Below are 22,962 nucleotides of genomic sequence, written 5' to 3'. Positions count from 1 at the left end.
TTTTCCAAAAACATGTTCTATACAAGTCAGAAATCCTGTTATATTTTCTATTATCATATATTAGGGAAAGTTTGAATTAAAAAATGCTTCAAAGAAATTGAACAAGGCACAAATGGACTTAGGACTACATGCAACAAGTATTGTTCTCCATGTTTAAGCAGATTGTCGTTCCGGATATTTTTTTCAGAGTATAATATTATGATGCATAACTTCACACATTTGCTGTGGCAATGTTTATTATAGTGAGCCATTACATTAGTAAGAACTAAAGTAGATTTAAATATCAGTAATGTTGTATATGATGGAACAGCTACATATTAAAGTTACAGTGTGCAAAAATTTACCACTAGAGGTCAGTAGATTCCAAATTGCATTCAAATTTGATTTGATTTTTTTGTTTTTTTACCACTCCCAATTCAAGCCATAATCCTAGCTATGGTAGCAAATGTAGGACAAACAACCGTTGTTCATCTCTTGTGAGTGTAGGCCAGGGGTGTCCAACTCCGGGCCTCGAGGGCCGGTGTCCTGCAGGTTATAGATGTGTCCTTGATCCAACACAGCTGATTTAAATGGGTAAGTTACCTCCTCAACATGTCTTGAAGTTCTCCAGAGGCCTGGTAATGAACTAATCATTTGATTCAGTTGTGTTGACCCAGAGTGAGATCTAAAACCTGCAGGACACGGCCCTTGAGGCCTGGAGTTGGGCACCCCTGGTGCAGGCTGTCAGTCCACTGTTTACCTCAGCTGGTCTCCATGACTGTTTACTTCAGAGGCTGCAAAACTTGTCAAAGGAGTCAGATACAAACTGAAGAGAAGCTCACTTCTAAACGTTGACAGTGATCCTGAGGTGAGTTGTTTAGGAAATCCTGAACCTTTCTGTCAGTAAAGGCTGCTGTTTTTGCTGCTGTTAGCTGGCATTAATGAAGCTTTCTTTAAAGTGGATCGAACATTGTTGGACTCTGAGACTTATTGAATAAACTCTCATATGATATGAGAATGCAATCAAACTGTTTATCACAGCCTAATATTAGCTGACATAATGTTAGCTCATAACCAGCTGTTGTTGGTGCATGTTAATGCACGTCCTCGTGTGTTAGAGCTCAGACATCAGTTCAGCAGGTGACACTTGAGGTGAGAAGGAAGAAGATATAGTTTTATCGAGTCGCGTTGTCTCTTTCCTTCTTGTTTTCACTACTTTGGTGAAGAGGACCCGTTCTCAGATAATATGCATAGATACTCATATCCTGAGTCTGACACTCTGCACGGGAATGCCTACAAGTTTTCTTCTTCTCCACCTCTGGTATACTATGAATGTGGCCGCTCTGCAGCCACATTCATAAAACACTATTACGCGGAACGACGATGTCCATCTCATCTGTACTCAAGATGATAGGACAACATGGTGGCTTCCATGAATCGCAAACCTGCTCCTATCTAATTTTATTTATTAATTCTAAGTTTACACATAAATTCAATCCATCAATTTGTTGTTTTTTCTCTTAAATAACCTCAAAAAAACACTGATTTTACATTTAAGTCATTATGACCTCAGACTCAGAGACTTTTTTACTGCTTATTAGATTCAATTTGGATCCATTAGGTCCATACACAGGGGTTTTTCCTTTCCTTTGGACAATTCACGGAAACAACACATTCACAATGAGCCGTTAATTAAACTGGTCCTCATTAACTTTCCTAAACTGACTGACTGTTAAATGAGGCATGTCCTAAAAGATTAATGAGCAATTTTCTATGAGTACTCATCTTGTAAAATGAAAAGGATAAAATATATAGAGACACATTGAGGAGTTAATATATCTGCCAAGAACAAAAGGACCTCTTACCATATCTTAACTGTGCTGCAGTAGGTGGTGCAATTTCCAGCTGCCCTGGAAAAAGAAGAAAACAAATATTAAAGAAAAACATTTCTATTGAGGAGAACAGTCAGCATAATTGAGAGACACTTCATAGATGGCAAAACATAAAAGCAGAGAAAAAGAAGAAGGAAGGCATGCAAGAAATATGACATGAGAGGAGCGAAGAGAAAAGAAACCACACCTCCCTCGACTGAACAAATATATATGGATTTGTGGATATAGACTCACAAGTAAAACACAGTCTTACAGTCCTAAATGCCTGCATACACATATTAAATGGACAAAAATGATGGGAGACAGATTAAAGAAAAAGCTAACCTATTAAAATTAGTTTTTAGCAGTTATAACAAACCACAGATAGGCTGATGAAGGTCACTTCAAAGTTTAGAAGCTACAACCTCAAAACTGTGATCACCTCTAGTTTCAAAATAAGAGCACAAAAGGGTTAAAAGACTCAGATAACATGATCGGAGACGCCAATGATTAGAATAAGGTCTCTATATAACTCTGCTATATGTAGGCCATGCAGGACTTCATATGTTATTTATAACATTTAAAGTGGATTATGAATTTCTCTGGAAGCTTGTGAAGGGAAGTGAGAAAACAGGTGATGTGTGAGCACCAGCTGGTTTTCTTAGTAGCCTGGCTGCTTCCAAAATAAGGGTTAAAGTGATGTCGACATATAATAACTGTTGCCAAACAAGCTTATCGGGAGACTCGCCATCATACTGATTAGCGTGAATGCATGTGGTGCCAAACAATTAGAGCCGAGAACCAAAGATTCAAATATCGGACACACACAACATACAAATACAAAGTTTACTGAGATTTCATTAAACTTTAATACTGCGACAGCACAGCTGAACTGAAACTGAAGTTAATGGGATGCAACCTTTATCTGTGAGCCTGGATTGCAGAGTAAAATTACTGTCAGACTATATGCCACATTTACTCAACAGCCACTGAACTGTGATGCAGCACAATGACCTGCTGTAGAGAAATAGATAATTAAATTGGTTTTAAGGCTAAAGACACAAGACAAGAGGACTTCTTCTGCAGGTCCAGTGAAATTGGATTTATTGCCATGAGGTCTGTGGAAATGTTAGTCCACATAATGAAGTCTGCTCTGTCATTTCCAGGTGTTATTGCACCACTGCAGGGTAAACCAGGCTGGAAAGGTTTGGATTATTAGTAGTGAAGGTGATTAAACTCCAAACAAACATACTCCTTCATTCCCTCCTTGGACCTTGGAGAAAACTATTAACTTTTGTTTTTACTTAATTAGAACAAAAAAAAAAAAGCTTGAGCACAATTTAATAATTTTCAATCACTTAATGGATTTATTTATGTTACAGTTAAGTTTAGAAGTTTAAAAACTGAACCTGGTCGATCACAGAATGAATGGGAAACTAAAGATAGCTTTCTGCCTTCTTTCCTCCACCCTGTGTGCCTCCCCCCACCCACTGCCACCCATGTTCAGTGTGACATTATGAGCTCTACAGTCTTCAGTTCAACTCCCGGCTCATGCAGCTCACAACAGATGTTCATCAGCAAAGTGCATACACAGACACACACTGACCTGTCAATGCTTCCAGTTTGTGTATAAAGAAATATTATTATCCCATTTTCCAAGTTTCCGGACAATTATGTTGCTTCCACAGGCATCAACCATCCAACTACAAGAGATGGAGATCTTATCCACAGAGGATGGTTTACTTCCCTCCAGAAACCATTTGTTTCCATTTATTGCTCATCCAGGGGCTGCTTCAGGATTTAATTGAAGACCTTTCAGTGATCATCAACATCAGTGAGGCAGTAACCATTAAACCTTCTTGGTACGCAGTTATCCTCACCTGCCTTACAACACTAGCATTTGTTAGAAAATGGAACTTTTCAGTAAAGAAAGATGCATCAGCGTTTTAACGATATTCCCCCACTTTTTCATATTTCAAAGCAGTGTTTAACACCACCCTAAAACTATCTGCTCCCTGGTGAATACCCACTAGCGTCAGATGGATGAATTGCACATAAATCAAAGTTGTGAAGGTCAGCTGAATCAGTCCTCAGCTGACGCCGGTGCAGCAGTGTCAGGTCATGTGCTGTGAAGGGCTCAGACTGCGTTCAGCATGGCTCTGTCTCAGTCTTCCTTCCGTTGGCTGCTTTATTTGTAACATCTCAAAACTTAAAAATAAAAAAAATCGAATGAATCGGTTTACTTCCACGCAGAGACTGATCTTCAGGATATTTGGATAAAGACTTGAAACATTTATTATCTCTCTTTTTTTGTAAAGTTTGTGCATGTAGAATTATTTAATAGCTTTACATATTATACCCAAGCAAAAAGAGGGACTGATTCAAGGATTTTTCTTATATTCAGAAATGGGGGCAACGGATCAGAAACTGATACAGCATTAAATCTGCATTAGAAAACACTGGGCATGACTTTTAGGCTCATCACCTCTCTATTAAATAAGATGCAGTGGTTCCAACATAAAAAATTTTTGTATTGGGGAACTTTTTGTACTTTGTTAAGTATTTTGTTAAATGAAGCCAAAGAAGCAAAATATTGTAAAATAATGTTACAAATCATGCACTGCAAGTTAATTTGTGTCACGTATTAGCATCAAAATATATATTAAAATATACTTAAAATATAAAGGAATAATAAAAACATAATGGAAAAAAAAAACTTAATTTATTAATTAGAAAAGTATTATTATATAGCATAGTCTATAAATAGATTTTATATTTTATGTTCATTATCTAAATCAGCAGAAATAATTAATATAAAACCATTCTTTTATTGCAATGTCCTATTTACAGTATCCCAGATTAATATCATTGGGGGTAGTGGGGTGGTAATTAAATTTCGAAAGCTGGGGCATGTCTGGCCCCCGGTGCCCCCCTTTTAGATGCACCCCTAGAAAAAATGCTGACTCTCTTGGTGTGTTCAATTTGAAGTTGGAAATCAGAATTTCTGAGTTGCCAGACGAGATATTAAAGCGAAACACCCCCTCAAGTCAGAACTACAACTTGAATCAGCACCACCAACCCCACTTAACAATCCAAGATGGTGGTGGTACAAAAAACTTAGTAAGAATTAAAAAAGAACAAACAGCTTTTACAAAGTGTAGCGATTTTGTGTGTAGACTGCATTTCCTTAGAGAATAACACATAGTTAAATTATTTATTTAATGTAAAGCCCATTAACTTCAGTTATCAGGTATCAATAATCCCCGAATCCACAAAATTAAAACATTATCAGATTTTGAGATGTCTGGCCCCCGGTGCCCCCCTTTTAGATGCGCCCCTGGAAAAAGTGCTGACTCTCCCGGTGGGTTCAATTTGAAGCTGGAAATCAGAATTACTGAGTTACCAATGCCGATTTTAAACCAAAACGCCTGCCTCAAGTCAGACTGAAAAGTTGAATCAGCACCACCAACCCCAGCTTAACAAACAAGATGGTGGTAGTACAAAACAGTAGTAAGAAGCCGCTTTTACTTATTATTTATTTAATGTAAAGCCCAACTTCAGTTATCAGGTATCAATAATCCCTGAATCCACAAAATTAAAATATTATCAGCTTTTGAGGTGTCTGGCTCAGTTCTGCACCAGTAGGCATGAAGTTCTCATGCGCACAGCGCAGGCCGTGATCGTGCCGATGGAAGAAATAGTGTAATAAACATCATTTCAGCTCCAACCAGCAGTCCGTACCTGCTGCATTTTCTCATCACTTTAAAAACAATGAGAGAAAATGAAAGCACAGCTGAGTCACTACACATCAGCACTCAAATAAAAAAAAAAGAAATAAATATTAAAGAGTGACAGATTCCCGCAATGATTTTGCACATAGCCATTTATTATGCCCTGATAGCTGACATGGCTCTCTGTTGCACCCAGAACTCTCCTATATTGATCGAATGGAGCCTCAAATCCCCCTGAGCTGCTGAGAGACTTAAATTTCAAAAGATAAGAGTGGTGGGAACGTTGAATGGGTCGTAATAAGTCGCTAACTATGACTATGAAGCAGAATCAGCTCCATCTGATAAAGACTGTGTTTACACATAAACAGACTACACATTTCAGCATTCTGGTCACAGATGATGCTGTTTGCAAGATCAGGTATAACACCTGTGTGAATTTGGTAAACTGTAAAACTCTGTCACTTGTTCACATGAATTTCCAGTAAATCCTAAATCTAAAAAAAGCTACTACTTTGAATTTGCTCTATATTTCAAAAGTCATTGCATAAGTGGTAGCTGGTTTGGCTCAACCCACAGATTATTTGCTTTGTTTTGCTGCTTTATTCCTCCCTCTATGAGAGTGTTGCTGTGATCTCAGAAGAAGGCGAGAGGAGCTCGCAGTGTGTTGTCTTTGTTTTGCTTTGACAAATGGCCACACTCTCTCGGTGCTGGTACAGTATGAAACCAACGTGTGAAGAGCTTAGTTTTGTAAATGGGAGATAAGTATGAAGAAAGGAAAAAGGCAAACAGCCTCAGCCACAGGAAAAAATAAGTTGAATAAATGTCTGTCAGTCCATTCTGCATTTCGTTTTTGTGCGTAGAAATGACAAATACAGACACTGTGAATTTCAGCTTTACTCTGAGAGGGTAAAGCAACAACTACTGCAAGGACATTTCTGCATACGGCAGTTCAATGCAGTGTTGTGTGTGTGTGTGTGTGTACCTGTTTCTGTTAGTGTGCATGTCTCGCATGTTATGTACTAAAACATTATTGGAGAGAGTCTCGATTCTAGAGGGACGTGTTTCTGTATGAATCTATGTCATTGTATTGTGTGTGTGTGTGTGTGTGTGTGTGTGTGTGTGTGTGTCTGGGAGAGAAAGAATAAAGGTTCAGCAGAAGAGGAACAATTGAAGGCTGGAGCCATTCATCAGCTGCACAGCACCTTGCTATTCCCCTATGATATATGAGACAGGAGAGAGAAAATTACACAGCACAAAGAATGTGGACCTGGTGGACAGGACAGTCATTAGCAAACACAAAATGGGAACAATTTTTTCTTCCTTGGGGGAGGGGGGCACTTTTTAAAGGTGCAAACAAAGCTGAAATTAGTCTACAGAAGAATGAAGATTAGGTATCATAAAAAGTAAAAGACAATGAATTAAATACTCAAAGAAATCTCAATAATAATAGTGCCCTGCAATATGCTTCTGAATGTTAGAATTCATCCACTGAATGTCGGAGAAGGTATCATGAAATGGACGGATTCCTGTATAGTGCTTTTCTGCTCTCCCAGAGTACTCAAAGCACTGTATACAACACGCCTCATTCACCCCTGCACTTCTAAACTCAAGTGCAACTAATAAACATTCTCACACAATCACACTCTGATGAATGCATCGGAGAGCAATTTGGGGTTAGTATCTTACCCAAGGATATTTGGCATGCAGACTGGGGGAGCCCAGAATCGAACCACCACCTTCCAATCAGTAGCTGATCTGCTCTACCACCTGAGCCACAGCCACCCCAAAGCTGTTTACTTGCCATTGGGAGCCAGTCTGCCAGCTACTTAGGCCAAAAGAATTCTGAGTGACCCAATGCAGTCCAGAAAAAAAAAGAGTCTTCAGCTTTTGTTTTCAGCATGATCTGTGAGAGACTATTTCAGTTTTGTCCAATTTGAGGACGACAGTATTGGCCTTTAGCAACCCCTACTATGTGCTCGGGGGAGGAACTTCTAAATGTCATATCACAACACGAATGTCTGCTGAGAGAAAACAATGAGTAGTTTCTCATTAAACGCAGAATTACCCTGTCAGTTTACTTCTGCGAGAAGAAAACACAAAGCACTGGAGCATGAACCTACACAAGCAGATGCATAATCCAGGACTTATATTTCAGAAGAGTATTTTTTTCCCTCTGAGCTCATTGAACTCTAAATGGCAGGTAGAAAAAGAAATACAGCTTTCTGTTTCCTCAGTGACGATTTAGGGAGCTGGGAAAGCCCTGAAAGAAAACTCAGAAACAGACAAAACCACCACCAATCCCTGCAAAGATCCCCCTGACAAATGGAAAACCACTGGAGAAGAGAAGGAAAGCAGGAAGTGCAGTTTCAATTTTGCCTTTGATCGCCCAAAAGTTCACATTGGAAGCAGTGTACAACGGCTTTACCTGTACTTAACATTAAGTGGCAACTTCGTCAGGTTCAACCGCCCTTATCTCCAGTATCTTATCAGCCAATCGCAAAGCAGCAACTCAGTGCATTTAGGCATGCAGACTTGGACAAAACGACCTGCTGAAGTTAAAACCAAGCATCACAATGGGGAAGAAAGGTGACTTTGAACATGGTGTGATTGTTGGTTCCAGACAGAGTAATTTAGAAACTGCTGAACTGCTGGGATTTTCCAGTGGAACTCTCTCTAGTGTTTATAGAGAACGGTCTGAACAAGAGGAAATATCCAGTGAGTGGCAACAACTGCCTCAAAGTGATAGGAAGACAAAAGTAACTCAAATAACCTCTTGTTACAACCCAGGTATACCTTAAAGAGATGGGCTACAGCAGCAAAAAACACTCCTGGTGCCACTCCTGTTGGGAGAGAACAGTTCACATGGGCTCAAGCAAAATGCAATAACAGAAGATTGGAAAAATACTGAGTCTCAATTTCTGCGGACATCCAGATACTAAGGTCACACTTTGGAGTGAACGACATGTAAACGCCACAGCCAAACCAAGTAGTGTTGATGAACATGTCCATCCCTTTATGACCACATTGTACCATGTGGCAAAGCTCAGATCAGCTCAAACTGAGTCTTGAACATGGCACTGAGTGATTGTACTCAAATGGCCTCCATAGTCACCAGATCTCAATCCAGTGGAGCACCTTACAGATGTGATGGATCAGAAGATTAACATCATGGACGTGCAGCTGTCAAGTCAATATGGACCAAAATCCTGAGGAATGTTTCCAGCAACTTGTTGAATCTGTGCCGTGAAGTGTGGTTTGTCTGTGCAGGTGCACAGCAGTTCAACTGCAGTGTTAGTTTTAGCTTTTTAGCCAGTAAGGTCATATTTTTACTTGGTGTCAGTCATATGAAATATATTTCCACTATGCAACAAATTGGTCTTAAATATTTAAAGCATGTGACATAAACCATCAAACACATTTGTAATAAATCAAAATTTTAATCTGAAAAATGTCAAAAAGTGCTAGCTGACGTAATCAGTACTGTTCTCAAATAACTGTAGAATTTTAAAGTCTTAGCTACATATTCTCCTGCTCCCTTCCAGCTCATAAAGAGCATTTTACCATCTTTCAGCTCATTGTTCGGTTTTTGTTTGGCCTGCTTTCACTGCTTGTCTTTTAACCACTGATTCCAGACACAGCAGGCAACCAAAAAGACGCCTGCACACTAAAAAAAAACCAACAAAAAGCACAGATGCACCAAGTTCATAGTTATCTTGTAAAAACGGTGAAATATTTAGCATCTAAATGGCCATTTAAATTCTATTTCACAGAGGAAAACCAAGGTTAGCGAGTTGCTTAAAGCAGTGAAGCCAAAGCAGCAAACCAGCAAATACAGGGCTGGAGAGAAATTAACCTTGATAAGCAAGTGCTGACTTGAGCATTATGGGGGAATCGGCAGCCATATATATCTCTAAGGGGCCAGGTAGAAACCAAGGAGACATTCTCATCCGAGTACAAAAGTAAAGCATGGAATGACAAAAGCAAAGAGAAAAGCTGCTTGGAGAAGACAAATGGTAAATATGCGGTGTCTTGAGAGGTTGTGATACCTTGTGAAAAAGACATTTTTTCCATCCTTGTCTTTTAAGCTTTTGACCTCGTGATGAAATGGACAGGCTGGCCACAACAAACACCACCTTGAATGTCAAACACATCCCGCTGTGCATAATATTACCTGAGCTTCTGTGATGCTGTATAATTTGACTCATGGCTCGATCCATCTGCCTAGACTTCACAAAAAAGAGCAACCATATGCAGTGATTTTCTGCCCCGCTTTTGTCCTCCCCGTATAAATTATAAAAGTTCCAGATTGGCACCAGGCTGAAAGACAACATCACAGTCTTTTATTTTTTAACTTTATTCCCCTTTTTTAGACTAACCCTCGACTTTCTCCTTTACAAGGACTTGCAAGAGGAAGCAACTTCATGTAGTACAAGGGTCACAGCAGTGGAAAAAAAACTACTACGTTGTTTTTGCTATTTGCCTCCAGCAAACAGCAAATGTATTTGAGCCTTTAGGCAGGTAAAGTAACTGACAGGAAGGGAAGCAGGAAAAAGGGTGCCATCAACAATCTGTGACGTACTGAGCATGAATGACAAGAAAATCTGGCACTAAACAAGTCCAACTGCCAGGTTTAGAATCTATGAGTAGACAGGTGAGAACAGGTGTGTGTGAGTGGGCGGGAAGGACAGGTGCCTGGGATTGGTACAGTCTGAGGACATCTAGTGGCTGTGTGGAGATTTTACACAGCAAACAGCCACTAGATGGCTCAGTAACATCATCTTAAATCCAAACAGGATGATTAGCCTTAATTCAAAGACCAAGGCGCATGTCATTAACCAACCACAGTTCGTCGGTAAAAAGCTGCAGGAGTGCTTGCCCAGTTCCAATCCTGGATGCTATTACTGTTCAGCAGCTTTTGTCTCCTTTGAGCAATTAAGCTTCAACAACCTGAGCCAGGTTCACTGTCTGTGTGCTGCTGTTGGTTGGATAAAGAGCTTGAAGTGCTCAACACAGCATGCATTAGCCATCAAACACATGTATAAAACCCTCTAGACTAGGCTTCCAACCCACTTGTGGAGGCTAAAGTGGTTTAATTAGCTAACTGCAGTTAATTAGATCCATCAGTAAGAGTGAGCAAAATCAATAGTCTCATTATGGAAATGGAAAGCCTGTTGTGGTAAACAACAGTAAACTGGTTTAGTATAATTAACCAATAAAAAGACCTGATTCAAAGGTAATACTGACTCCAGTATTGCTTAATGTTTGGGACGCATGCTATGAATCATGGCAGTTGATTGGAAACGTTTCCAAAAACCACTTACTTTGTCTTACTGGTGTGTTGAGACCGATTAGTTATTAATGGCTGCACCTCTGTTGTTGGCAGCAAAAACCAATTACTCCATAAACACAGTACTGGAGTATCTGTGTGATGTATGGTGTGTTTTCAGTACATAAATTATCTGTCACAGTGACAACTTCCACAGGACGGTTACGGGCCTCCCTCTGTGATGTGTCCGTAACCAAAATAATTCATCAGTGCTGCTTTCGACTGACGAGTATCAGCAGGACGGCAGCGTCGCACCACTGATGTGGTAATCTGCGATCATGCTTCGTTGCAGTAGGTTAAACGCCCCCTGGGAGCGCCATGTCCCAGCAGCACGTTTGAATTTGCATCACAATAATACTGTGTGAGAAATTCAAAGGTGCTCTCCTCTGTGTTAACCCAGGTAAGATGGACACAATGTAAAAAAAAAAAAAAAGGAAGGAAGTGAGAGGGCACGGCTTCTCCTTTCAACATGAAAGGTGAAGTGAAATATCACCGTGCTGTCTGACGGCAAAAGATATTGAGCATAAAAAATAGTAGGTATATAGATGCCCCATTGAAATGTAGTAACCTGTGGAAAGAGGATAAAAGCTTTGATCATCTATTTGTTATTCAATCTGCTTCAGTCGTACCTTGGAAAGAGCTGCTAAAGAAAAAGAACCAGTTTTTGAAAGGAAGCTTAATTCGATGGCACTCAGACTTGAGGGGACAAACAAAGCAAAGTCATAAAGATCATCGAGCCGTCTCCCATCCTCTTGCCACTTGCTTGCCTCTTTTGCATCTCCAATTAAGTCTCCCTCCTTTGCGCCATAGAGGCAATTTCCCCTCTATCTCATCTCCTCTCGTGTTATCTCTTCACCAGCAGCCCTGTGGGCAAGCTAGGCGTATAGTAGACATCACAAAGTGGCTGAACAGTGAGGATGACAGAAGTCCAGAGGAGCTCCAGAACGATTCTGTTTTTCTCTTTTCCTCCTCATCTTTGCATGCATCCGCTGTACTCCTGACATTTTTGGTGAACAAAAAACTTTATATGTGAATCTATGCTCCCAGTGGGAGAGGCGATAGAAACAAGGTTTTCTTTAAACCCCCCAAAATGTGTAGAGATGAGCATGGAGATACGGATTCAACTATTAATTAATGTAAAGAAGGTTTCAGCTGTAACTAAATCTGCCTTTTTTTTAGCAATGTTGTTGGAAAAGCCACCAGGCAATTTCAGTCACAGGCTTACTATAATAGACAGTGTGTGTGTGTGTGTGTGTGTGTGTGTGTGTGTGTTCGTTCAAATATTTATGTAGATCCTATAAAAACATCCTATGTTTGTAACTTGATCTATATCCACAGCATATAGATCATATATGACATCATCATGTTGCCTAGGAACTACCAATGGGCTAAAATGACAATTTTTTTTTTTAGAATATGAACAGCATCTCCTGTATCGATTTTGTTTTTTTTTAAATAATAATCTATCACTCCTAACCAGTCATGATGGATGGCTGCCCCTTCCTGAATGTTATTCCTCCACTTAAAAGGGAGTTTTTCTTTCCCACTGTTGCCAAGTGCTTGCTCATAGGGGCCTGTCTGATTACTGGGATCATTGTAGGGTCTTTACTGGACAATATAAATTGACTGTAACTTGGTGCTATATAAATGAAATTGAAGTGAGTTGAAATTACTTTCCTGGAACAGCTTGATATTTAATTTCTCCATCAAGTATCAGTTTACGAACATTATGATCAGGCCAAACAACACTGCTGCATGGGGATGTACTATTGATTTAATAATAAATAATCTTTTAATGACAATAACAGTGAACTCAACTATGCTTACTGAATGAGACAGTGAAAAAAAATGATTACAGTACATCAGACTTTCATTTTTCATAACCGAATATCCCCGTGTAGTTGTTCTTTTAATATTTCTAATATTTAAATTTGCAAACACCATTTAGAAACAACTCTAAAATCTATGTGCAATCTGATCAATACAATGCTCCTGCTACAACACAACGCTACAATGCTCTTTAAAAAAAATCTTTATTTGAGGTGAATGGTTGTCAGAAAGGTTATAACTCAAAGGCTAATTCACTATTTTAATTTCTTTTGATGTCATGAGCTCAGTTTGCGGTTCTCTCTTTCTCTTTTATTTCAAAGTTTTCTTAAAATGATGAAATTATTATTGATGTTCCTGTTTGATAAACTGGAGTCACAATGCACCAGATTATTACTAGTAGAGTGTAGCGCTTCTCTCCATCCTTTTAACCATCATCTAAACAACTCAGCCTTTAACACAGTGTCTGCATTCCTCCGCTTTCTCCGTTTGTTCTTGTTCCAAACTGATTTTCTATCAGAAACCTCTGGAATAGACCTTAAATGCCCCTCATGAGTAAGACCTTAACTACAAATTGCTCCTTCTTAAATTTTTCTCTCGAGAGTTGTGGAGATGTTAATTCACTATTTTCCATTAAAACACCTGGTAAACTTTTCTCAGGAGAATTTTATAACAGTAAAAAGAAAATAGTGATAATTTTGGACAGAAAAAAAGGGAATAACACCAAAACAACGAACTTTTAACCGTGATCAAACTTGAGTTTGCTGATTTTCCATATAAGCCCATTAGTATATCAAAAGTATAAAAGGAGAGCGGATATAATTTATTATAACAACCGCATTTGAAATAAATGCTAATGTTGCATTTATTATCAGAATCAGAGAAACTTTATTAATCCCAGAGCCAATTGAGTTGTCATAGCAGCAAATATACAACAAACAACAAGCACTCATATAAAATGAGTGTAGAAACAGAATTATGATAGATAAATATGTAGTAGGAAACTATTTTATTATTATTATTAATCTTATTTATCCAGATAAAAGTCTCACTGAGTTTAAAATCTCTTTTTCAAGCGAGAGCTGGCCAAGCTGAAGTTACAACAAATGCAACAAAACCATAAAACAAATAGAGAAACGGACACAAACATGTGAATCATATGCAGTAACAGATCATTGAAAGCAGTCACGCAGACCAAAAGAGCTATTCTGCTGTTCATTTAAAATCGACTTGCACTCCCTCACTATAGTTGCAGCAATTTCCGGAAATAGGGACAGTGTATTTTAAATTCTTTGCATTATATTATGAGAGCGTGGGCTTTTCTGGTTGTGAGAGCGTGGGCTTTTCTGGTTGTGGTTTCAACCCTGGACACACAAACAAGAAGGAACCAGCCCAAGCAGAGATTTAGAGATAAAAACCAACCAATGGGCAAGTCTGCAGATATACAGATGTAACCAGACAGTCATGTGTTTAAATGTTCACTATATGAATTAAAAAAAAATGTTGCTTGATATGCTCTAAAAATCAATGAATGCATGTTTAAATCAAAAACTACAGTTCCCTTCAATTTCCTAATTGTCTTTCCTCACATCATTATTATTATTATTTTTTTTAATTAAGACACATTATACACGCAAGTGGAAAAAAAGTAGTTGCAGACAGACAAATGTAATATTTTAAACTGTTCCAGTAAAAACAGTGAATACAGTTTGTTTTTTTTTTTTTTTGTTTTTTTTTTAGCTTGTTTCATGTCTAGGCAGCAAAGTATTTTACATCAAATTTTTCCAAGTTCAGTGTGAAACCAACGAAAAGCTGATGTTAAAATGTCCCGCGACCTGACAAGGTAAGTGCTGTGTTTAAATTCAATCAAGGAACGGAGGTCAGCAGGCAATCTCTGCAGCAGAGCCTTGTAAATAAAAATACAATGCTGCTGCTTTAGATTTGTTCAGTCCAAATTTTTCATATATGATACAGTGGGGTGTAAGAAAAGAGCCGTCTGTGATGAGTCGTCATCCACCGTGATACCGAGAAACAAGAGGCCTTTAAGGTGGCAACAGAAGCATGCATGTAAACAATGTCATCAGAATCAAGCGCAAACAAAATTGTGGATTGAACATTGAGAAACAAGATTTGTTTGCATATAAAAATCCAATTTTCATTTTTAATTTTCTTGACTTGCTCCCAACTCCAAGATCCAGCTGAATGAGTTATAGAAAAATTCACTCCACTTGGAGTTTATATAGTGGGGGAAAATATCAAAAGAGGCCAAAACTGCATTGTATGATGGTAATATACTTTTTGATTAGGTAAAGTTGGACATTTTAGGACTATGTGGGGACTAAATCCCTTTCACTCTGAATACCTACTTTACATTGTATCTCCCTTTGTATACAAATGTGAAGACTCATTCAATCTACTCTGCAATGCAGCAGAGCACTTACATTTACACGTAACATGAGAGGAAAAAACTTACAAAAACCATAGTTACAGCAACAAAAACGGAAAATTTTCACAGAACAAAACAGGAGAGAATGTAAACACTTACAGAACCACAGAGAGACGCTGTGTAATGGTACATTACAGCAACAAAACAGTGCTGGGATTCAGCGGGCATACAGTCGCTCCTCACTGCTTCGGCCCAGATTCTCATCGACCTCACACCTAATGCTCTCCCTGGCACTCTTTTATATCTTAGCGCATACTGTTGTCTTCACCCTGCTTTACTTCACATGCGCAAACACACATCCTTATTCCACTTCTTTAATGAGCACACTGTAAAATGTTTATTTGAGCATCATGCATGTATTGAACATATTTTTGGAGAGCAAAATTACTCATCATAAACTTTGCCTCTTTAGTTCACAATGACATAAGTAACAGGATGTTTAAGACTCATACTGATATCGATATATTTAAAACTGTGATATATCAATTGATAAATGAAAATAATTTCCTGGTGCTGATATATTGGCTAACAGCTAACAAAATCACTCTCAGCTGCTCTCTTACTCACGTGGGTTGCCACAGCAACCAGCACTTTTCCTGAACAACAACCCTAATGGACTTGTGTCTCCTCTCAGCATCAAACCAAGGATCGTTAGTTTGTTAGTTGCATGTGTAAACCACTACACTATGGAGCCATTACAGGCAAACACCTAATACCAGCTGGCTGATATATTGGTTTGGGCTCTAGCTGTTTTAGCAAAATGTTTTAGCAAAAACCTGAGCGTAATTATCTACAAAGAAAAGAGAGACTTCTTGCTCTGTTTCATAAAAACTAAACTGAAAGATTTGACATATTTTTTTGATAACTTTTACTGTCATTCAAGAAGGAAAGCTGCTGTGAAAGACTGAGAGGCTTTTGTTTTGCACATTTTTTGGATGGGCCTTGTTAACAAGCAGCTCAGTGGTGTAGTGGTTAACACATTTACCTTATTTACCAGAACATCCCTGGTTTGAGACCAGAAAGAAACACAAACCCAACTTCAGCGTGTCACAAGCTAGTGCACTTATTGTAATGAAGCTTATGCGTAAGTTCAGTAGGGAAGATCTATGACCTCAGGTGCTGCCGGCTAAATCTAAGCTTTATCACTTCCACTTTCCCACGCTGTCAAGGTGTTCTCCAGGTCTACTCCAATCACCTTCTCAGTATCCATGTCGCGTACTTTAAATCTCACTGCGCATCTGTCATTATCCTTTACGCAACCAACCTTCTCCCAATCTCCACCTCTCATCACTCAAGCTCCATTCACGCCACCTTCATATCCACCACTAGCGGACTAGGCTCCGGGGGGGCCTTGCTCGGATCCCTTTCACAGCTGGGGTTCAGTTCTGCTGAGACGGCCCATTGGAGTCTGACCGCCAGACACCGATCTATATTCTGTTTATCAATAAATCATGTTCATTTTTTCAGATTATCTGTCCTTATTGAATTCGTCTCAAACCTGGATGAAGGGGATCTGGCATAAAATCTGTGCCAAATCAAACATGCAGATCCACTGGAGAAAATAAGGAAGTGGCCAAAAGTATCTACTCAAGCTAGCTGGGTTGGTTAGCAGCTACCCAGCTTTACCCTTAAGATAATGGCTGAAAGGCTTAAAGCATTCTAAACAGCATCCTCATCTTTTTAATACAATCTGTTTAAAACTGAGATGAGGAGAAATTTTACAGCTTTATTGTCTATAGGACATTACAGCATCTCTGTAGAGGTTTTGACCTAAGCGTTGATAAATACCACTGATATAAAGCTTGGGATGACATTTCTTGCTTTCAAGCCTCAATATGTAAGCAAACTGTGCATGCAGTATGAATCTGTTGTTCTTGAGGCAAGCATTTTCAAATATAAAATATAAACTGAATTTAATATAACGATCCATCTCAGCGGAAAACGCATCCAGTCGATATGGCCGCAACCACCATGAATCTACCGCAGCACACTCCATTAACCCAGAGGACTGGCCGGTCCTAAGATAAGCCAGCAAGTGCGAATCACAGGCAGACACCCAGCACCCTTACCAGTCAACCAGCCGTATGTGAGTGTCAGGAAAATGGAAAATAAGGGTTTGGCATCAAATGTCCCACAGACTGGAAGTGGCATAATGATGGATGCTCATAAGCCTGTCAAAAAACTCAACCTACCTGCCAGCAAAGCAGTCAGGGAGACCGTCGACCAGTCCAAGCAATTACAGATTCAGCTAGACTGCAGCCTGCATCCACAGTATGTAAGAGAATCCCTCAGGGTTTTTATAGAGCGAAGGTGAGGATGTCAGCAGGCTCCAGTCAGGCAGGCCCCACAAACACTGGCTTCTGTCTTCTCACCTCATTCTAGTTTATTTTGAGATGATTTGGAACTCTAGGATATGTGCCATTTAAATGAAAGCTGAAGATTATCTGCAAGTATCATAATCGTTCAAGAGAAACATGAATCGGTATTACCTTTAAGATTTGATGAATGGCGAAATAGGTGATTTTCTTCATCTGCAGGCGTATAGATAATAATGTACTTTTGGAGAACAGTAATATCTATCTCTGCAACATTCTCCCTCTTTGAATTTTTATGTATATTTACAGCATATTTTTGTAATGATTTATTTTTTCTTTTATTTCCTCTTTTAAAAAGACAACAACAGTCCAACGGCTGGTTATTTGCTCCTCCGAAGATGCCAGAGCGAGAAGATGTGGTACAGATGTGACACTAACAAACATTTTTGGTTTATTCTGACTTTTTCCTCTAAAGGTTAAACAACTCTGGAGCTGCCCGCAGTGTGTGCATTATCATGGAAATCATTTCTTCATCACCAGCCAGGAGAGTAAACGTAGCTTCCCTGAAAATACGTACATGGCACATACTTTCTTCCACAGTCCTGAGGCTAGTGCAGCATTTCTGATTTTTAAAACCGATATTAATAACAGAGACAAAAAGCAAGGAGCCTCAACCGAGTTTCTGATATCTAGCTGAAGTTTTGTGACACTATAATTGTAACTGGCAAAGATTAAAACACGAAGCTATTAAATAAAACAAAGAATATTTATTTTAAGAACTGACTCTGCACTTTATTCCCGAGAGGAATATGATGGGTGACAGCAGGGTGCTCCCAGAGAGCTTCGTATACTGTAAAACCTCATCACCATCGCTCATGTTTTTCCTCATTCCCAACCTCTCTTCTCCTGTATTGATCGACCCATTTCTTTCTGTCTCCACTCGTTGCAGATCATCAGCACACCGCCTCCTTCTCATATAAACTTATAATGTCATTGCTACGTTTCACGAAACCCAAGTCATGCCTCAGCGCTACACTTCTGGAGTACAATGGACTAAAAAACAACCATGGTAACCTTCTAACATGGGGAGACATGTTGAGAGATAGGAGACATTACAAACTGTGTATGGTAAACCAGAGGCACCAAAAAGTCCCAGTTTTGATTAAATTCGTAACAATTTGAGAAACTGAAGTCTGCCAATGATTAGTTATTATCAAGCAGAACCAGAAGACTTTAGCTTAAAAATGGGAAAAATCTATCAAGGTTACACGGTATAATGTGTTGGACATTGACAAAACAATTTTGAATCTAACAAGCAACATTTGACACTTTAATTCAAACAGTTTCTACAAAAATGTTGCATGAAATCTTTAGGAATTACAGCTATTTTTATACAGAGTCCCTCATTTTCACAGTATAATGAAACTAACATAATTTTAAATATAAAGACTGCTGCTAATACTTGGATAAAAAAAAACTTGCAGTCAATAGCGCCTTAAGTCTAGAACCCGTGGACATCACTAAATGTCGTTTCCTTCCTTGAGATGTTCTGGCAGGCCTTTACTGCAACCAGCTTCATTTGCTGCTTGTTTGTGGGTCTTTCTGCATAAAGCTTAGATCTTCAGTAACTAGAAAGCATCCTCTGTTGGATTGAGATCAGGTGACTGACTTAGCCACTGAAGAATACCTCATTTCATTGCCTTGACAAACTCAATGGTTGCTTTTACAGTATGCTCTGGCTCATTACCCATTTATAATGTGAAATGCAGTCTGATTGGTTTCACAGCATTTGGATGAATCTGAGCAGAGACTACAGCCCTGTACACGTCACAATTTATCCTGCTGCTCCTACTAAAAGTGAAATCAAAAATCAAAACTACTGACCTGGTTACACTGTAAGCAATATGCCCATGTCATACCACTGCTTCCACAAGGTTTGACAGATGATCCAAAGACATTTTTCAGAACTGTGCAGGCTTGTTTAGATATTTTTTGACAAAGTCTAGTCTGGTCTTCTTTTTCTTGAGTGTAACCAGTGGTTTGCACTTTGTTCGCCTCTGTACTCACATTGATGAAAGACTCACTTCCTTGTAAACCTTGACAAGATGAACCTAACTCTTTGAGAGTATTCTTGACTTGGTTAGATGCCGTTGTTTTCATTTACCATGGAAATAATTCTGTGATCATGCACTTTAGTTGTCTTCTGTAGTCTTTCAGGCATTTGTATTGCTAAGCTAGTTAATGGCTCAGTGGGGCGATTGTGGCTCAAGAGTTGGCAGTTCGTCTTGTTGCCGGTTCGAGCCCCGGTTCGGACAGTCTTGGTCGTTGTGTCCTTGGGCAAGACACTTCACCTACTGCCTACTGGTGATGGCCAGAGGGGCCGATGGCGCGATATGGCAGCCTCACTTCTGTCAGTCTGCCCCAGGGCAGCTGTGGCTACAACTGTAGCTGCCTCCACCAGTGTGTGAATGAATTGTGAAGTGCTTTAGGTGCCTAGAAAAGTGCTATATAAATGCAATCCATTATCATTATTAATGCATTCATTCTTTTCAAGTATGAACAACATTGTGATTTAGAAACTTCAGAAGTTATTGCTATCTCTGATAGATGTATTTTGGGTTTTCAGTCCAATGATGGCTTCCCTCACATGCATCAACACTCTTTGGGCCTCATGTCTAAAATTTCTGCAAAAAGCTATAAAATACAAATTCAACACTTTGAATCAACTTCATATATTAGACTACAATGGCAGATATTATTCTGCCTCATTTTTCATAACACCGACAGGGAACCGGCCTGACCTGGCTGTGAAACTACTTGTTATTCAGTTGTCCAATTACTTTTGACCCTCTAAAAATAGGCGACAGTTTATAAAAAGTTGATGCAAAATTACTGTTAAACCCCTTAAATTAAAGCTAATAGTCTGCAGTTTAATTTCTGTTGTTTGACTTTAGATTCACAAAAACTACAAATATGTGTCTTTGTCCAACAAATTGTTGACCTCACTGTATAAGACTGAGAAAAAAAAAACATGTTCTCCGACTCAGTCCTCTTTGCTTGGCTGAACATATCAAGCCACTTTTTTTCTCCAACACTTTTTTTGGCAGAAGCACCGTCTCACCCATGAGAGAAGACAAATCACCAGTCCACCAGAGGACCCAAGAGGAAAGTCACTCACACTCATATTCACACTCAAAAGCGCTTTGGACTTTCCAGTACAACAAACTTACGTGTCTTTGAACTGAGAAGACACGTGTAGCAGTTGTGTGACTCAAACACATTGTGGCCTAACTACTAATCGTGGACCATAGAGACTGCAGACAAATGAAATGGGGGTGCCTGTAAAAATGCATTGTGTTTTATTAAAGTGTTGGAAAAACAAAGTCAAGGAACACTGAAGTGGCTCTGGCGTATTGTCGTGGCCCAAATGCCAAACCTCTGGTCTAAAAGATACACCTACTGCTGTATTTTGATAGTGGTAGTGCAGACCGATGCACACTCTGCTATGGCTATTTGATTAGTTCGAGATCTGGAGACTGATGAAAACTGCTGCATCTGACTGAGACTATTTTTATATTCTCTGGATCCTGGAAGAGATCACTACCATTATCACATAAGAAAGATAATCAATCAGGAAAAAGTCTCAATGCCAACAAGGTTCGTTACATTATAAGAGAGCTTCTTTTTTGGGGGGTCAAGGTGAAAATGCCAAAGTGGGAATTTAGAGATCAGAGGTCAGGGAAGAGTTAGGCCATTTCCTCGAGATTAACAGCTCTTCGTAAGGAAGTTATGAAGGATTTATTAGAAGCTGCCAATCTGCCACCATGCCTCAGAAGCGTTAAAATGGGAGTACTGCTTTAAGAACAGCACACTCCTAACTCTACAGGTGACTTCATCCTTTAAGCCAGATGTCAATGGTAATAAAGCTGAAGGCTGAATATTTGTAACCCCAGAGGTAACCCTTGTCATCACACACTGTATCCAGGGATACAGCGATGAATAATAGATGCAACCAAGGCACACCTCCTTTGATCATTACAACCAAAAACAACTGATATCAAGCAAAACTTCAAAAGAAAGAAGGACTTTAAAAAAAAAAAATAAATTAGCTGTTACATATGAATAGCATAAACTGTTTCACATAAAGATTCATGCTAAAGCACAGCTTAGGGGGTGGGCGGGTGTCACAATGGACACATATATAAAAGCACATGTAATGAATCACATACCTTGAGCAATAGCTATGGACTCGAACCTGTGCAGCTCTCTGAGCAGACAGGTGCGCTCAGACGGATGAAGGCTATAAATAAACTCCTTGGCTCCTCGGGGTGAGTTGAGGGGCTCCATCGGCTCCTTCAGGGGGTGTGTGCCCAGGTGACACCGCTGCACCACCACGGAGAGCGGGGTCTCCGAGGCGAGCTGCACCGGGGATGCTAGGGCGGGCGTTTGGTGGGTTTTGAGCGCGGCTCCGGTCAGACCAGTCCCGGCTCTGAGAGAGAAGGCAGGCCGCAGGACTCTCCGCAAGCAGGGCAGCATCTCTGAGATGGGGAAGTAGAGCGAAGAGCCGGAAACCTGATGGAGCAGAGCAGGCGACACCAGGCCTGGTTATCACCACTTTAAACGCGCACTCACCTAAAACCACATGGCGTAAAGATTTATATATTTATTTATCTCCAGTGTGGAACAATCGCGGCAACAGCCATCGCACGATAACATCCTGTACCCTCCACAGACAGCCAGGCTTACTTAACGGGAGCAAGCACCGGCCTGGCAATGATCACCACACTGACCGTGTCGACGAAAAAATATTGATTGGAGCGGATTGAAGGCATTTGCTTGGAAACCCAAAGGTGAAAAAACAGATTCGCCAGTTTTCCAACTTGACTTATCGGACTCACCTCAGTCGATGCTCCGCTGTCCCGTCCAACAACCTCCACAGGAAACCTTGAAAACAGTGAGGTCGCTCCGGCTCATACGCGTTCCTCCTTTAAATCCGGTGAGATTTTGCGAAGCCCAAAACCTTTATAACTAGCTGGGTGTTTATACTTAATCGCATTTTTGCGAGCCTGGAGCCCTGTCGGTGTAACCTCTGGCTGACAGGATAATGTGTGAAGCGGATGGGAGGGCACTTAAGCGGCCAGCAGCCCTGGAAATATTTTCCAATGGCAGCGCCGCTTTCCTCCGTGCGTAGCTGTGACGGCACCGCCACACGCACGTACAGTCAGGACTACACTGACGGTCGGTGTATTCATTTTATGCCACATCATCTCATAAATTATCTTTATTTGCTTTATTATTATTGTTAATATTTTTAAAAAATGTTGGTAACCTTTCAGAAGTCAGTGTTGTGCGTATTCTCGTGAGGATACATTCTTACTGTGATTTATATCGCGTATCTTCTGTGGTGTTTATAGCGATAAAGGTCTGTGTTTGTCTCCTGGGTGCGTGCCCATCACTCCCTCTGCTG

The 22,962-nt window shown here is 39.8% G+C and overlaps 1 protein-coding gene across 1 annotated transcript in view; it reads right to left on the bottom strand.

Annotated features, from left to right (window-relative positions):
• LOC146377280 (transmembrane protein 65-like) overlaps positions 1-22,672 on the bottom strand; it is a 41,170-nt gene extending 18,498 nt beyond the window's left edge. Inside the window, exons 1-3 of the mRNA XM_084943996.1 lie at positions 22,394-22,672; positions 21,725-22,067; positions 1,845-1,889 (exon numbers count right to left, since the gene is read on the bottom strand). Coding sequence (XP_084800122.1) covers positions 1,845-1,889; positions 21,725-22,031 — 352 coding nt within the window. The 5' untranslated portion in view covers positions 22,032-22,067; positions 22,394-22,672. The remainder of the gene's footprint in view (positions 1-1,844; positions 1,890-21,724; positions 22,068-22,393) is intronic.
• Positions 22,673-22,962: the final 290 nt, after the last annotated feature.

This window comes from Perissodus microlepis, chromosome 11 (assembly GCF_051167445.1).
Source record: "Perissodus microlepis isolate ML-2025 ecotype Zambia chromosome 11, ASM5116744v1, whole genome shotgun sequence".
Taxonomy (NCBI): domain Eukaryota; kingdom Metazoa; phylum Chordata; class Actinopteri; order Cichliformes; family Cichlidae; genus Perissodus; species Perissodus microlepis.
The sequence above is the reverse complement of the archived record's forward strand: the minus strand, read 5'-3'. Positions and strand labels throughout refer to the sequence as shown.